Source organism: Saccopteryx leptura, chromosome 3, assembly GCF_036850995.1.
Source record: "Saccopteryx leptura isolate mSacLep1 chromosome 3, mSacLep1_pri_phased_curated, whole genome shotgun sequence".
In the NCBI taxonomy this organism is placed as follows: Eukaryota; Metazoa; Chordata; class Mammalia; order Chiroptera; family Emballonuridae; genus Saccopteryx; species Saccopteryx leptura.
This window is the reverse complement of record NC_089505.1, coordinates 118,091,747-118,101,771: the sequence shown is the minus strand read 5'-3', so window position 1 is coordinate 118,101,771 and position 10,025 is coordinate 118,091,747. Positions and strand designations below refer to the sequence as shown.

Genomic DNA, 10,025 nt, shown 5'->3' with positions numbered 1-10,025 from the left:
AAAGTGTGGTATTCTGTGTCTTTACCCATTAAACAAGGCCCCGAGCATGCCTGAGGTCACTAGGGTAAGGCTTTCTCTACCAGTAACCCGAAGCCCCAAGTGCTGGGGACTGTACAGGGGTTTGTAAGCTGGCCTGCCAGCACTGGTGAATGAACCTTTGCCTCCCACCCTGTGTTCCATGTCCCCCATGTCCCAGAGCTGCAGTGGAGGAAGCAGATGGAGACCCAGGCCAGGCCTGTGGCTGCTGAGTCAGCCTACAGCTGTGAGTGGGATGGTCAGAGCATGATCTCCAGCCAGTTGCTTCTACCCATGCAGACCCCACTGCCCAGGAAAGGATCTGACAAACCACACATGTAAATAAATAACTTAGAAATAATAAATAGGGATCCAGCTCCCAGGAGTGAGGGTCAGGCCCGCTCTAGCCCAGGCATTTCGGCAATGTGATTGCAATGGGTCTCCTCCGATTCTGTCCCCACAGGGCCTGGGCTGGGTTTTCCAGAGGGAGGAGTCTTGGGTCTGTGGCCTGGTCAGTGCCAGAGTCTGCGAGGGTCCTAAGGTCTCCATAGCTGAGGTCTCTGGTGTCTGTAGGGCTGGGACTCACAGGATGAGGACTGTGTGGTCAGTTCTCCCTCCATCTGTCAAGGTTGATGCTCACCACTCGCCCAGCTGAGGCCTGTGATGTCCAACTTTGGTTGAAGCCCCTGGTCCCCTCCAGGAAGGAAGATCCCCAGGGGTAAAGGTGCCATCTGAAAATCCTTGGAGAGAGTTCTCAGCTTAGGCAATCGCAGGCCGTGGCTGAAACCTGGTTTACGGTCGTCAACGAGTTGTCGACATCCATGAAGACGATGTTCTCGTAGCCCGTGGGTCGGCAGCAGGGCTGGGTGATTGGCCGGGAACCCGGGGTCAGCTCCAGGGCCCCAGCGCTCAGCAGCTTGGCCAGGCTGAGGTCGTGCTGGGAGCGAGCGCGGCGGCAGGAGCCGCTGCAGAAGCTGAAATTCACCAGCTCATCAGAGTCGAGGCCCAGGCCTAGTGCACGCACCGGCACTACTTGCGAGTGCAGGTGGCAGCCCCGAGCGGTCCCAGCGGGGCTCCTCCGGCTCGATTGGCCACCTCGCCCCCCCACACGCGCTGCGCGGCTCCCACGGGAAGGAGCGGGCCAGGGCAAGAGCGCGGGCGGCGGGGACGCGGGCCGGAGGAGCGGCCGCCGGGCTCTTGCGCTGCAGGAACTGGACGTGCGGCCACCTAGAATGAGACAGAGTCATGATTGGGGTCCTGGGCCAGCCCCGCCGCCACCCCCACCCTTTTGCCCTCTCACCTACCTGGCAGGTGACCGGCGGGGGGCGCTGGGGCGGGCACGGGGCTTTCACGGGTCGCGGGGCTGCCGCGCAGGAGGCCCAGGGACGCCTCAGCGACACTGCTTAGCAGGACCAGAGCGGCCAGGGTTAGCCATAGAGCAGGCTGCACAGAGAGACAAAGTGGAGCCTCAGGGAGGAAGAGGGCATCCTGCTGGTTTCAAGGAGGAGGGAGCCCAAGGAGAGGCTGGGACAGCAGAGATAGGAGAGGATGGAGGATGGGCTAGATTTGGGTGGGGTGGGGGGAGCTCAGGAAGGGCTTAGGTTGTTGGATATGGGTCTGCTGCCTAAGTGAACCTAGAATAGAAATCACCTGAAGGCATTAACCTTCCTTTATATTTCTGGTCACTCCCTGACCTTTTCACTTCTGACACCTGCCCAGGGCAAACCCTGCTCTCCCTCCCCAGTCAAGCCACCTTCCCTCAATACCAGGTGGGAGTCATTGGGAGAAGCACTCACCTGCCGCCTAGGCGGGGCCCAGCAGGGCAGCACAGAAGGCCCTCCATGTCCAGGCTCCATCTCTGTCAATACCAGGATCTCCCATCAGCCTAGTTGACCTGTTCCCCCACCCTCTTCTTGAGGCAGCTTGAACATTGAGAGATGAGTTATTCTTTGAGAAGGTCATTCCCTCCACTTCAGCTTCTCGAGAAACAAGGGGCTTGAATAGGTGGACGCAACCCAGGAGAAGCAGCTGCTTTGGGAACTTAACTACGTGTTGGTGCTTTGCATCTGTTCTCTGTCTGTCCTTAACAACTTCACAAGGTAAACAGTATAATTCCCATTTTTCAAATGAGCAAACAAGGCTCAGAGAAGCTCAATGATTGTCTAAGGTCGCAAGGCTAAACTCACACAGCTGAGGGGAAGGAGTTGTTTGGAAGTGGTCTCCCTACCCCCAAAACCTTTCTGCGCTGTGATGCAGGGCTGGAGCTGAAGAGGGGAGTAGCTGGGCCTCCTTGGTACCACAGACAACTTTCTCTCCATGCCATACAGGAGGAAGCTGTGGCCTGAAGAAGAGGGTGCTTGCTGGTTGACCCAAGCTATGTGATAATAGTGAGGTCCAGGTCTCAGCCTGTGTCGCCCACCCAGTGCTGCTGAATCTTGCTTCTCTGTGATCTTCAGACCTAGACACACCTTCTGACCCCAGTGTCCCAAGAACCAGCAGATGGTGGGACCTGATGGGCCCTCTAAAAAATGGGGCCTGGGCCATGGCTCCCTATGGCCACCAGGGGGCAGCGTCTGCCAAGCATACAGACTCAAAGGGGGGTGGGCTTCTCCCTCCCCTCAGCCAGACTGAGGCCTGAGCGACTCCCAGCCAGTCAAACCCCCTCTCAAGCCTGGTCCGAGAGCTGAGTCACCCTGAGAGCTGGTCGACGTCTGGTCCCTCTACCTTCCTGTGGATCCGACAGCCTGGCCCCGCTCCTAGAAGCTTCCCCCATGAGCTCTTCTTCCTGAACCCCACCAGGTTCCATGAGTCCACACTGGCTGGCACTCCCAAAAACCCCTTGGGGCTTCAGAGCCCTCATGAGCCCTCACTAGCTGGCATGCTTTTGGGTCCTACCCGTCACTTGCACTCGTAACCCCTAGCACACAGAATGTGTGCATTCTTGTGAGCCAGATCTCTGCAGGCCTCCCTCCATCTCAGGTCTAGGCGTGCTCAACTAACTGAACTGGAGGACTGCGGGGCCAGGCCAATGACTGTTCTCTCTGATGGAGGGAAAGCCCGGCAAGGCAGCCTTCAGGATCCTCTGTGCTAGGGGGACCCCATGAGCAGGTCTCTTGAGGGCAGGTAGGCCCTGTCGCCCTCCTGGTGGTCTGGGGCCATTTGGTCCTCCAGCCCTTGCCTCCCCATCTACCCATCTACCAGCTGCATACTCACCATGGGGTCCTGCACGGTGTTCTTCTAGGCACTTTCCTTGGGACCAGTGCTGGACTTTATTCCGCAGCTCAAAGGCTCATGCCCAGGGGCTGTGCACCTGGCAGTGACTCTTTTAGCCAAAAGCGTGGCCTTGGCAGCCAGTCTGCACCCTATAGCAGCAGTGGGAGCCTCACATTACAGTGGGCCGGCAGGGCTAGCACAGTCTGACCAGCAACCAGAGGAACTGAGGGGCTGGGAGGGGCGAAGAGCTGCGTAGTGGGCCCAGGAGAGGGAGGATGTGAGAAAGTGGTGGGGGACTCTCCTGCCCGCTTTCCCTAGCCCCAGGGCTGAGATGAGGGGTGGGCCATCAGACTGGCTTACCTCGGGTGCAGGGCTCTGGGTCCAGGACGCAGCAAGGGCTTGGGCCCCAGGGACCTGCTGCTGGCGGAGCCCGTGGGCCGTGTCTGGGGGCCGGGCCCAACTCCATCCCTCAGCAGCCTCATGCCTGCCACCGTCCGGTGTCAAATTCCAGCCCCGGCGTCACCGGATCCCGGGGTGGGGCCCCAAGCGCCCCCGCCCCGCCCCACCTTTCAGAGCTCACCTGGTCGCTCCACCCGCTGGGATCCTGTCCCCCCCTGGCTCGGCTAAGTCCCCCCAGGTGAAGGGGAGGACGCTGGGAACTGGAGAACCCAGGACACAGCGTGGTGAACCTGGGCAGTGGAGAGGCGAAGAGAGTGGGCGTTCAGTTTGTAGACACGCGAAGTAGGGAGTTGGGAGGCCGGGCTGAGGGCGGGAGAGGGAGGGAATAGGACGGTCCCTGCTTTGGGCCACCAGCCCTCTCCCTCTGGTTTGTGCCGTCTCTGCGATCCTGGCTGGTCTCCTTGCAGTGACTGCTCTCTGCTCTCTGGTCTAATACGGCTGGTTGGCTAGTTTCTTCTTTCAACAGACCCACAGAACTCATTGGGTGGGCCAGGCGCTGCGCTGGGGCTTTCAAGGTCTGACCCTGCTCTAGCGGCGGCAGTGCCCCTCCCCCACACCGCCTGGGGCTTGGAGCAGAGACACACCTGTGAACACTGGTGCTCACCTGCATGGTGCACACAACACAGCGCACAGCGAGAACTGCTTGTAGGAGTGGGTGCCCAGGGCTGAAGAAAGGGGGTCACGGAAGAGGGATGTTGTGGTCATGCATGAGTAGGAGCTGGAAGGTAGTATTTCAGAAGCCTAATTATGGCAGTTTGGCAGGTGGGGTGGAGGTTGGGTGAGTAATATGGGTAGAGGTAAGGATGGGCCAGATGCTGTGTCATACCAGGGAGTCTAGACTTTATCCTAGTGACACTGGGGACCACCGAAGTGTTTCAGGCAGGAGAAATGGTGTATCAGATGTGCATTCCTCTGACTGGCTGGCCACGGTGAGGGGATGGTTCAGCGATGAGAGACAGAGATGTCAGGAGGCTGCTGGGGCAGCAGAGTGGGGGCAGAGTAGGGGGAGTGTAGGGGACCACAACTCTCTGAGAACTCAGCAGGTGCTGACTGGGTGGGGTGAGGAGGCAGGGCAGGTGATGGCATGTCTCTGGACTGGGTGACCAGGTGGAGGGGATGCATTCTGGCAGGGAGAGCTCCCTGGAGGAGGGGCAGGAGTTCAGTGATGGACATGTTGAGTAAAGAGGACCTGTAGATTATCCTACTGGAAATATTCAGGATGCAGCTGAATGTGAAGCCTGGAGTGAAGTGGAGAGAGCTGGGTTGGAGATAGCCATTTGGGAACTGTCAACCCACTGACAATTGGAAACTGTGGGTGGAAATGAAAGTGCTCGGGGAACGTGTGTGGACTGGCTATGTGTCCTGGCTATGCAATAGAACCACCTGTGGACCTTTGAAAACTACCCACATCCGAGCCCCGCCCCAGACTTGAATCAGAATCTCCATGTGGGCACGTGCTGTTTTCCAAATCTGCACAGCTGATTCTGGTGGACGGCAGGGCTGAGAACCACTGGTTTTGTGAGAGCAGTTTCTGTGCACAGGAGGGGACCACAAGCCAGACTGTGGAGAACTGCTGGTGGTGTGTGTGTGGGGGAGGCCTACAGGCTTGAGGACCCATGTGGGGCAGGAGGCCAGGTGGTGAGCAGCTCCAACGGCTGCCTCCCATGACTGGCTGCCCAGTTGGGGTGGGCAGCCATGGCTATGGCTTGCAGGCATGTATCCTAGGACCGGTACAACTCCAGGGGGCGCCATTCATGCAGACTATGATGTGCACAGAAACTGTGCATCACAGCGGCCCAGCAGAATCTGAAGGGAGTTTCTGGGTTTGCCTGTCTCTCAGGGAAGGCCCTGCTTACCCCTCAGCTGAGGAGGCTTCTCCCTGAGGACAAACCATAGCAGTACAGGGACACGTAGGAAACCAGTGGTCTTTGGGATGGCCAGGACTCTTGAATGGGGATGGCAGGTGAGAGGTGAGGGGCCAGACACCCCCCACTTACTGCCAAGATGGCAGCTCTGGCTGGAAGCTCACTCCATGGCCTCAGGTGCTGGCCTGTGTCCGGCCCATCCTCAGGCCTGCCTGGGGGTGCTGCAGAAGGGGGACTGGATTCCACAGCTCTCAGGGGGCAAGATGGGAAGAGACATCCTTTCTAATATTCACCAGAGTGTGCCTAGAGCTGGCTGTGCCTTCCTGTTCTAAGTGAGGAGGGCAGAAAGGAGAGGGTGCTCAGGGTGGGGGCAGGAGCGTGTACTCTCCATAGGTGCCAGGAGTGGGTTGGGTCTGTGGGCCTCTCTGTGTTGGGGCTCAGCAGGGTATCTTTCCTGCAGCACTGGGACTGTGGTGGCCCAGAAGCACTATGCTAGGACTGAGGGCTTCAATCCCTTCCCTCTGGCTCCTTTAGGAGGCACCAGGGCAGTCTCTGGGGCAGGTCCTGGTACCTGGTCTAACTCTCTTAAGGCAAAGACGGTGTAGAGCTGTGTGGGATGAGAGAGGCTCCAGGCCTCTAGGTGGCTACCCAGGTCCTGCAGTTGACACAGGAAGTGAAAGGAACCCAGGCATCTGGGAGCTGGAGATGGCCCTTGGGTTTAGCGTAGTTGATGAGGCCCTAGGTTCCTAATTCTTCCAGGAAAGTAAGAGAAAGCAAGAGGAGGCCAGGTTCAGGGAAGAGCTTTATTGCTTCCATGATGGCTGCCACAGCTTGGGTAAGGTCCTTAAGCCTCACTTCCCTCTGGTCCAGGCTAAAGGCAGAACCCAAGGCCCCAGCAGTCTCACTGCTGAAACCCAGAACAGCTGCCCCATTGGTCAGTCCAGGCCTGGGCACTGCCCTATGGAGCAGTAGCAGCTGGGGAGGGACCATTCCTATCGGGCCAGGCCTTGCCTCCTGAGCTCTGAAGTCCTCTCTGCTCTGGCCCAGGGGCTGTCTTGTTGGCTTAAAGGATGGCTCAGGGTTCCCCTGTGGGACAGCTTGGGGGGCTGGTATTTGGGAATACCCCACCTCCTCCCTAAGAAAGGCCAAATTGTGTCATGAGCTGGAAGGGCCGGCATGAGACACTGCCTACCCCCCTGCAGCTCCGGAGCAGAGTACAGGCTAGGCATGGCACTGCCCCTCCACAGGGAGCCCGTTGGCACCACTGCCTGATGGGCCCTCTACTGGGCCTCTTTCTGCACGGCAAGTGGCCAAACTTGACATTATTTAAAAATAAATTATCCCTACCCGCCCTGACCTAAATTCACAAAATGATAATACACCAAACACTGATTGGAGAAATAATTCCGGCAACTGCCTTGCTGCCTAATGTCCACCTCCTGCATGCTGGGCCTGCTGGGCACGGCCAGTGGCCTCCTGGCCCTCTGGCTTCAAGGATCCAGGCCGAGGGTGAGGCCGAGTGCCGGTCTCTGAGGCTGGACTCCGAGCAGACACAGCTCGGGCTGCCCTGCCAAGGCCTTCCCACCCCTGGGGCCACTTGGCACTGTCCTTCTCTGCGTCTGAAGACTCTTGTGCCTCTCAGGCAGAGCCAGACCACGGCCAATGAAGTGGGCAGTCAGCGATGGCTGCTGCTTGCTCTTGGTGGGCCAGGACCTCCGTGGCCATGTGCTGGGCCTATCTCAGATGCCACTGGTTAGGTCTGTGATGACATGTGCTTTCACCAGCTTCCGCAGAAACTCTTTCTCTCGCTGAATATTATGTGTCCAGGACTGGAAGGAAAGAGAAGGAGAAGGGGTCAGTTGGCACCTGTATCCCAGATGGCTGCTGGGACACAGCTCCGCTACAACGTACCTGTCAGGGCTCCGTGCCCTCCGCTGACCGCTGCCCTCAATGCTCTGTCCTGCAGCTCAACCTCCTCCCTTCCCAGCACTTGGAGAACATAATCTTCTAACCCCTTTTTCCATCCCAGAACTACGCCACCTAATTTCTTGTAATCTTAGGAGATACAGGCTTTCCAACCTTGTTCCCAAAGACTTCAACCCCTCCTGTCCAGCAGCACCTCCGGGGCACCTAGGTCCTAGGCACCGTGAGGACAGGCAATGTGAGTCACTAAGGTCTGGCCCAGGCTTGGGCCCTGCTGAAAGCAGAGACGTGTGGGGTGGCTTAGTCATTCTCTGGCCTGATGCAATCCATTTCTCCAGGCCTGGGGGCAGCTGATGAAATTCTGCCTCTCAGATGAGAGGAGCCAGGAGGCCAGAGGGCAACAGGCTCATCTCCCTGTTTGTGTGGAGATTACAGGGAAGATGCTGCCTTTTCCTCAGACAGGCTGCACCCAGGCTCAGGTTCTTTCCTCTCCCTAGTGCTCACCAGGAAGCGCTGATGACTAAGACTCTCAAAGATGAAAAAAAGATTGAATGAATGAATGAATGAATGAAAAATAAATAAATACCAATAGCCTTGTATTCGTTACATAGTCAAATACATAGTTTGTATCCAACTGACCACTCTGTTGCATCTGTCAGCACTGCTCACCGTAGTGACACTAAGAGCCACTATATAGCATGCTGAGAACTTACAGATCTGCCTAGTCCTTCCTTCTCTGATGCAGTCAGCTCTCTCCAACCTGTCATTATACGCTGCTGTCTGCGAGTTGCCCTCCTTGTTGCAGACCCCCGGGTGATTTGCCCTCATTCCTTGAAGATTCAAGCATCTGTCTTACTCTCTTTGAAAGCAGGGACAATGTGGCACAAAGTGGGTGCTCAATAAATATGTGCTGAATGAAATTAGACTTTCTAGGTAAGAACACGGAGGCTCGGAGGAATGGCAGGGCCAGGATCCACGCAAATGGAGCAGCTCAGAGCTCCTCACTCACTCCATCCCATCATCCCTCCCCAGAAAGAGGCAACCGGCCTGAAGGGTCAGCTTCAAGGGCGCCCACTGGCAGTCACTGAGGGGTGTGAGGTCAGCAGAGGGCTGGGTATTTGATGTTAAGGAATTACTGTTAATTTTTCTAGGTGTGATAGCAGTATTATGATATTAGAAAATAGTCTTTATCTTTTTGAGGAACTTATTGAATTATTTATGGCTGAAATGACATGGTATCTGAGACTGTTTCCAAATAATCAGTGGGGAGGAAAAGTCTGAGAGGAAGAAACAGATGACTGGGGGAGTCAGGTGACAGCTACAGGGGGTCCCTCACATTGTTCTCTGTATTTGTGAATGTGTATGAGTGTTCATAGGGAGAGAGGCGGCCTGGGGTGTAGCTCTCTCAGCCTGGGCAATGTCACCTGTCCAGGCTCCCTCTTCTCACTTCCTCCTTCCATGCAGACAGCGCAGGCACTCACCAGTCTATGGGCTGGGGGTTCCAGTCCCGGGCACCCAGCCTCCCTAGAACCGCTGATTCTGCATACAGACGTCAGAACCTTCCTTCTACAGCTTTTTCTGTCTTCACCTCTGACTCCTGTTCCCTCACCCAGTCATTAAATACTGGTGTTCCCAGGGTGCTGCCCTGAATATCTGCACTTTTTCTTCGTCATCTCCCTGGGAAATCTCATCCACGCCCGCCCTGTATCTGAACACGCAGTTGTGTTGATAGCTCACAAACCTACATTTCCAGCCTGGACTTCTGTGCTGTGTTCCGGTTCAGGAGTCTTCATCTCTTGCCTCGACAGCTGGGGCAGACTCCTAACTAGTCTCTGTCCCTGCCCTGCACCCTCCACTCATGCAGCAGCCAGTCACCCTACTACACGCTGATCCTCAGCTAAAAATGCTCCTGCTCCTGCAGCTCCCTCCAGCCTGCAGAGCAAAGTCCAAATTCACCACGGCAGGGAAAGTCCTTCCTGGTCTAGCGACTGCTATGTCTGTGGTCTCCCAAGTTTATGTAAAAAGGAGATGCAAGAGAGCAGATACGTGAGTAAACAGAAGCCAGGAGGCAGGAAAAGCTGTGAGCGGCCTGGAGTGGGTGCTGACAGGGGACAGAGATGCAGGAAGATACATCAAAAGAGACAGGAATGGAAAGCTACAAGGGCCACGGTGGAGGAGGCGGGCAGGAGCCGCTGCTGGAGCACAAGAAGGTGCTGGAACTGTCCTGCACCGGGAGGGGCTTCCACTCCTGACCCCCACGCTGGGGACGGAGCCCAGCTGGAAGCTGTTTCTGGTTTCCCATGAAATTCCCAAGTCTTTCTTACACCCTTGAAACAGCTTCTCATTATGCAAGGAAGCCTGAATGAACCAAAAAAGCCTCAAGATGGTAACTGAAGCCACGACAGGGATGTCAGTCTCCTGGACCACATGGAGTGAGGAGAGACTGTCCAGGGGGAGGAGCCCTGGCCACTGCAGACTGCAATCAGGGACACTAGCAATGAGAATGAGAGGCCGGCGTGTGAACTCAGAGGAACACTAGAAATGACTGAT

At 56.7% G+C, this 10,025-nt stretch overlaps 2 protein-coding genes across 8 annotated transcripts in view; both read right to left on the bottom strand.

The window, feature by feature from the left end:
* Positions 1-600: 600 nt before the first annotated feature.
* Positions 601-3,715, bottom strand: ARTN (artemin). 2 transcript variants are annotated; one of them, XM_066372149.1, is made up of 5 exons: positions 3,589-3,715; positions 3,229-3,377; positions 1,812-1,937; positions 1,320-1,458; positions 601-1,242 (listed from the first exon to the last, which is right to left on the bottom strand). In XM_066372149.1, exons 3-5 carry the CDS (start codon positions 1,869-1,871, stop codon positions 770-772), a joined length of 672 nt encoding a protein of 223 aa, XP_066228246.1. In that variant the 5' UTR covers positions 1,872-1,937; positions 3,229-3,377; positions 3,589-3,715; the 3' UTR covers positions 601-769. The 2 variants fall into 2 exon arrangements, with proteins under 2 accessions (XP_066228246.1, XP_066228247.1); XM_066372150.1 differs by lacking the exon at positions 3,589-3,715 and having other exon boundaries at positions 1,812-1,991; positions 3,229-3,254.
* Positions 3,716-6,337: 2,622 nt separating this feature from the next.
* ST3GAL3 (ST3 beta-galactoside alpha-2,3-sialyltransferase 3) overlaps positions 6,338-10,025 on the bottom strand; it is a 212,589-nt gene continuing 208,901 nt past the window's right edge. For all 6 annotated transcript variants that reach the window (XM_066376093.1, XM_066376094.1, XM_066376095.1 and 3 more), the window contains one exon: positions 6,338-7,381. In XM_066376093.1, coding sequence (XP_066232190.1) covers positions 7,292-7,381 — 90 coding nt within the window. In that variant the 3' untranslated portion in view covers positions 6,338-7,291. The remainder of the gene's footprint in view (positions 7,382-10,025) is intronic.